Consider the following 5,733-nt stretch of genomic DNA (forward strand, 5'->3'; position numbering starts at 1 on the left):
GTATATAAATATATGCAGTATAATTATACTAATTTTCTTCACAAAAAGAGAAGCGGAGATTTTTGAAACCATGAAAAGATAGCCGTTGTGATTATTAATATTCTCATAGTTGGCCCACCGGCCCTTGAGCATATCCAAATGAATTACCTGCCAGAATTGGCCAGGGGTAAACGCGTATCACAATTGGCAGTTGGTTATGAGTCCCCAGCTGTGATGACAGCATATGCTTCACATCTTGAGAGTTTTTCTTTCCATTTTCACACCGCGTGACATCCAAGGCTCTCGAACGGCCAAGATTCAATCAAATTAAGACCCTGGTATGCCCGGATTGGTTTAAAAGGCGCCGCCACTGGTCGAAAATCATAGCACTCTCGGAAGCACCAGAGCATTGAGCCCTCCATTTCTGTCTCTCGCTATCCCTAACAATGTCGTCGAGCGAGCCGTCGATGCTGGCGTTCGGCATGTGCTCGCAGATGTCCATCTCGTACGGCATCGCCGCTCTCAAGGGCAGGTGCCCGGCGCAGGCGGACGGCGTGGCCGCCGTGCCGTCCTTCACGCAGATGTCACCGGCCATGGACATCGACTACTTCGCGGTCTCGGACGGCTTCTTGGGCTCCTACGCCGCGAAGCACCTGGTGGGTCAGCTGCACGTCGCCATCGCCAAGGGGATCGAGGACGAGCTGGTCGCCGACACCCCGCGGTTCCTAGAATGCCCCGACGACGTCGACGGCTGGTGGAGGAAGCTCGTCCTGGACGCTTTCCGCGTCGTGGACGACGAGCTAGTCGCCAGCGTCCGGAGTGGTGTGCCTGTCGGCTCCCCGGCTGTCGTTGCGCTGGTGACGAAGAATTATCTCGTGCTCACCAGCCGCGGCGCAACCTGCAGGGCCGTGATCTACAGCAACGAAGAGGTCATGCCCGTGCAGCTCACCTCTGAGCACAGGCCTGAGGTAATGTTTCCGCTTTTCTCTAGTTTCTCTTCCGTCTCAAATATTCAGAGGCTAGATCTAGCCTCCTTTCGTTGTGTTTCCAACTTTCCATTTCCATGTTTTAGTATGCCAAATAAGTTGTGACGCGTGAAATGGAAACTTTTCGCTTAGGGTATACCTGATCTCATATGAACTTATCCGAATTCTTCAGAGAATTCTACTCTACACAAGGGTTCTTCCAAAAATCCTCACTAGATAGTTCCCTAAACATACGATTTCGAGGCTAAGAAACATAGTAAAGGAAAATATATAGAAATTTCGTCAACCATGAGAGAAGGCGGTCGGTATAGGTTTTCAGTTAACTGTGTGTTTTGTACATCTTCAATGGCTGATGCCAACCGTAGGCTACTTAGGTATCTTTTACACCTTTGAGAGAAAAAAAAATAGGTCGCGCTTCTGATGTGTGGCAAAAGATCCACATGACTAGCAGAGGAATGGAGTCCCACACTTACTCAGAAAATCAGGATGCTGCCGTGTTCATTGTATATGGAGATATATGTAAATTCACCATATCTACAATATACTTAGGAGTAAATGTGGTACTTTTGCTGAGCCATGGATATTTGCACTTCAGATTTTGAGAATGATTTACGGATGACCAGTTCTTCCGTACTCCTTTTATCAAATAATTGCAGATTTCACCTTGTCGTGCTCTCCTCCTAGCTAGCTCTGACCTCTGAGCATCAAAACATGATGCAAAGGCTAGAAAAAATGACTATGGGGGCCATTTCTTAACAATTATATTTTTAAATCATATTCTTAAGTTTGACATATGTGATCACGATACTATCACCGTTTAGGTATGACCATACTTTCGTACTCCTTATCTTTGTCTCAAGTCTCCATAGTTGTACAAAAATTAAAATTATCACCGTTTAGTTATATATGACCATAGAATTCTCATGATGAATGTTTAATTTGCTAGTTATGCACCATAAGTTTATGTCGAAAAGTTAATACTTACATAGTTCACGGTGTACTTGTGTAGCCATATAAGCAAAAGGAGCAGGAGAACGTACAAGATACAGGAGGTCATGTAGTCGGATCTTCCTGCAACCAGGAGGACAATATCTGTAAGTCCAACCTACAATGGGCATCTCTCTCTCTCTCTCATTCATGTTATCTTCGAGCAACTACATATTTTCATCATGACGTTGAAAAGATGATTCTAACTTGTGTGTTTTGGTTCCTACATGATTCAAGCTACATGACACCCTTAACCCATTCTGTTTTATTCTTCTGATTTTCTAAATCATACTACCTCTATCCCAAAGCATAAGGCTTTAAAAAAAAGTCAAACCAAATAAAGTTTGACGAAACTTTTAAAAGAATCTATAAACAATAATATTTTGCAGATACCATACGGAAATATATTTCATTATCTATCTAATGATATTGATTTTATATTACGCATGTTAATGAATTTTGGTAAAAACTTAGTCAAATTTAACATAGTTTGACTTTCTAAAAATAATATAAGGCTTAAGTTTTGGGATGGAGGTAGTATTTTGGGAAGACTTCATGTCATATCCTAGAAAGAAACACAAATTTGTTTGAAATAGTACCACATGTACTAATCTCTGTAGGATTTGTAGAAAACAAACGTCATTTCTCTTTTTAATGATGGACACTTTATTACTTGTAAAGTTTAAGCATTACACTGGGCCTCTGCATAACTGAAATGCACACATCCTCTCCAATGCACAAGCTACAACCATAAATAAAATAAAGTGCTCGACGAGTGCAAAAGAAAGAACGTAAAAAAGTCTAAAGCGAAGGAATGCACAAGAAACAAATGTCATTCTTTTTTTCGATAAAGGGAGCACAAACCGTCATTCTTGCCCTCTTGTTTTCTTCACGCAATTTGCATATTCATTTGTGGCGTTGAAAAGGTGTTTTTTTATCCTCCTATATTTTTATTCCTACATGAATTCAAGCTACATGCATGACACGTACCTGGTGTAGTTTTATTATTCGGTTCTTGTAAATCATGAAGCCAATCAAAGGCCAATATTATTTCTTGCCTTCTTGTTTCTACCATGCTGAAGACTAAAGAGATACACTTCCTACGCAGTGTTCAGGCCGTATTTCCCAAAACCGGGAGTCTTGATGGTTGATCGGAAGCCACAAGACAAGTTCCTGATCCTTGCCACCGGCGGGCTCTGGGACCACGTCAGTTCAGCCGAGGCGGGCAGCTTCATCCAGACGAGGCTGCACACGACCTCACCGGACATACTTGCAAAGGAGTTGGCTGAACTTGCGATGCGCAAGGGCAGCCTGGGCAACGTGACACTCGTCATCATACTGTTCAACAATTTCTAGGACGAATATATCATCCTGGAACTTTATAGAGGTGATCTGCAATAATTCCTATGTTCGTCATTAGTTCTATTATCATGTGGTATGGGAACTTAATTTGTTGTTATCTTAAGTTGATTGCTTCGAGGGATTCAGAACCGGTTTTTTGGATTGCTTATGTATTTCATGGATCATCGTGATGGCTGTATTTTGCTGAAGCGATATTTTTCTAACTGTGAACTGAATTGACGTAGTTACTGTGAATGTTCTGCATATGATTTTTTTCTTCTAGATTTTAGGGACTAAATTCATTTTGGACAGCCGTAAATACAAAACCGCACAACGAGTTTGCTGTGGTTATTATTCTTCATCTGGCATATAGATATGCATCTGTAAAAATTACGCATGGTGTATTTTCAAGTTGATCAGCGTGGACGCGCCAACAATGTAGTTTATTTAACGCGTTGTGTAGCATATATAAACACATACAGAAATAATACATTAGGAATTCAATTAACTAATACTAAGTAATAGAATATATCAAGGGCCCTTGTTCGATCGTATAGCTTGCTCATTTTATTATGGTCATCGGAATTCTGGGCCATTTCCTATGTATTCCATGCGTGTGTGGTTCTCCAGATCAGTCTCATGGTTCATCAGTAACCCTGCATGAAATGCAACGACGTCGTCGTCGAAGCGAACGAAAGAAGAGGTTAATTTTCACATTCGTATCGACGGTGCATTAGGAAATTAAAGTACGGTGCATGTCTACACGTAGTACGTACTGGTTACAGTCCATGTTGGGGGTGACGACGAAGTTGATGGAGAGGCCGCAGGCGCCGGGGAGCGCGGCCGCGCGTCCGAAGTCGACGCTGGGGAACCCGGTGGCGGCCGCCGCCTTCACGCAGTTGCAGGTGGCGACACGGTCGGCGGTGGTGGCGGCGAGCTGGTTGAGCACCCCGAGACTGTTGCAGCAGATGCCGTAGGGCGTCATCCCAGGCGCGCCGCCGAGGTACGGCATGCAGGGGGCCATCAGCTGGGTGACCTGGCCGCACTGCACCACCGCCGAGGCGCCCCGCGGGGTCGCGGCGATGGCCAGAGCCGCCAGGAGGAGCGCGGCGATGGCACGGCTCGCGTGGAAGCCCATCCCGTAAGTATTTGTCTTGGGTGACGTTGTCTGTGTGTGAGGTCTGAGCTGGGTTTGCTGGGCGTTAGCGGTGGCCGGAGTCGCTGCCATGGCGTCGAAGATATATAGGGCGAGGCTGTCTTGGGGAGAGAGTGTACCATGTAGAGTTGTTGTGTCACGTCGCCGGTGCGCGCGCCTGCCGTGCCAGGAACTCCGAAGGTGTCATCTTGGATGAGTCTTGGGCGGTGGTTGGGCAGGGGAGAGTGCATGAAGCCTGCAGAAACCCATGACACACGTATTTCTAATTGCCTATACCTGGGCCTGGTACGCTACCCACTGCCGCTCAACATAGTTGTGCCCAGTTACTACTATTGGGCTGGAGGGGCATCTTTGATCCTGCCTTTGGTTTGTATTTTTTGAAATAATAAATGGCAAAAGATGTAAAGTGTGATAATTGTGTTGGAAAAGTATTTTTTATGGTTTAAAATGGACCAGGGTTCATGGGTTCGATTGTCTACTCTCTTTTTTGGTTGTAGTGGATATAAACAATTCATCAAAGACATAATATTGGTGGAACTTTAACATGTGTCCGATAAGCATTTATATGTGCATCACGCCCTAGCATAGAAATGATGCAACACATTTCTCTTATACTGAAACTCCAAGCAATCTTAAATTAAGAATCAACTAAGTATAACCTTAGGTAATTTGACATAATGTTTGAATCACAAATATGCTACCTTGATCAAACAAGATTATTAAGGTGTCTCAAGACAATTATAGCACATGAATTTACTTTATCCCTAGTGAGGCATCAAAATAAAGGTAAATACCATAGTAGATCTTTAATTTGTTGTCACTATTCAATCACTACCACCATGCTACTTCATCAAATACACACTTCTCCCCACACATGCTCTTGCAAACAAGTTGGATCAAAACAAGTAATTAAAACGGGGTATATGATATGCATCTATCAATACATCTTACACATAATAGGTTCCAATCTCATATAGAAAATCATAGAATAAAGATCCACCACACATGAATTACATATAAGACCATAATCATGTTGGGCAGCTCACATGGTACTAGATCTATGAAGAACAAGAGAGAAATAGATTAAGCTATTGCCACAAACCCATAGTCCAGAGGTGGACTACTCCCTCTTCATCATGGTGATGATGGTGGAGACGTTGGAGAAGGTAGAGATCCTTCCGGCGGCAGCTCCGGCGGAGTTTTCCCCTCCAATCTTTGCTGGTTCTGGCTATGTTCTGGTGTTTCGGTGTTTCTGGCACACTCTTATCGAGGAAGCAAGGGGGT

General features: G+C 43.8%; 1 protein-coding gene across 1 annotated transcript; it reads right to left on the minus strand.

Moving 5' to 3' along the window:
• Nucleotides 1-3,930: 3,930 nt before the first annotated feature.
• On the minus strand, nucleotides 3,931-4,431 carry LOC124660471 (non-specific lipid-transfer protein 1-like). The gene is made up of 2 exons (XM_047198286.1): nucleotides 4,070-4,431; nucleotides 3,931-3,949 (listed from the first exon to the last, which is right to left on the minus strand). The coding sequence occupies exons 1-2, from the start codon at nucleotides 4,429-4,431 to the stop codon at nucleotides 3,931-3,933; spliced, it is 381 nt and encodes a 126-aa protein (XP_047054242.1).
• Between the last annotated feature and the right edge of the window lie 1,302 nt (nucleotides 4,432-5,733).

This window comes from Lolium rigidum, chromosome 6, assembly GCF_022539505.1.
Source record: "Lolium rigidum isolate FL_2022 chromosome 6, APGP_CSIRO_Lrig_0.1, whole genome shotgun sequence".
Lineage (NCBI taxonomy): Eukaryota > Viridiplantae > Streptophyta > Magnoliopsida > Poales > Poaceae > Lolium > Lolium rigidum.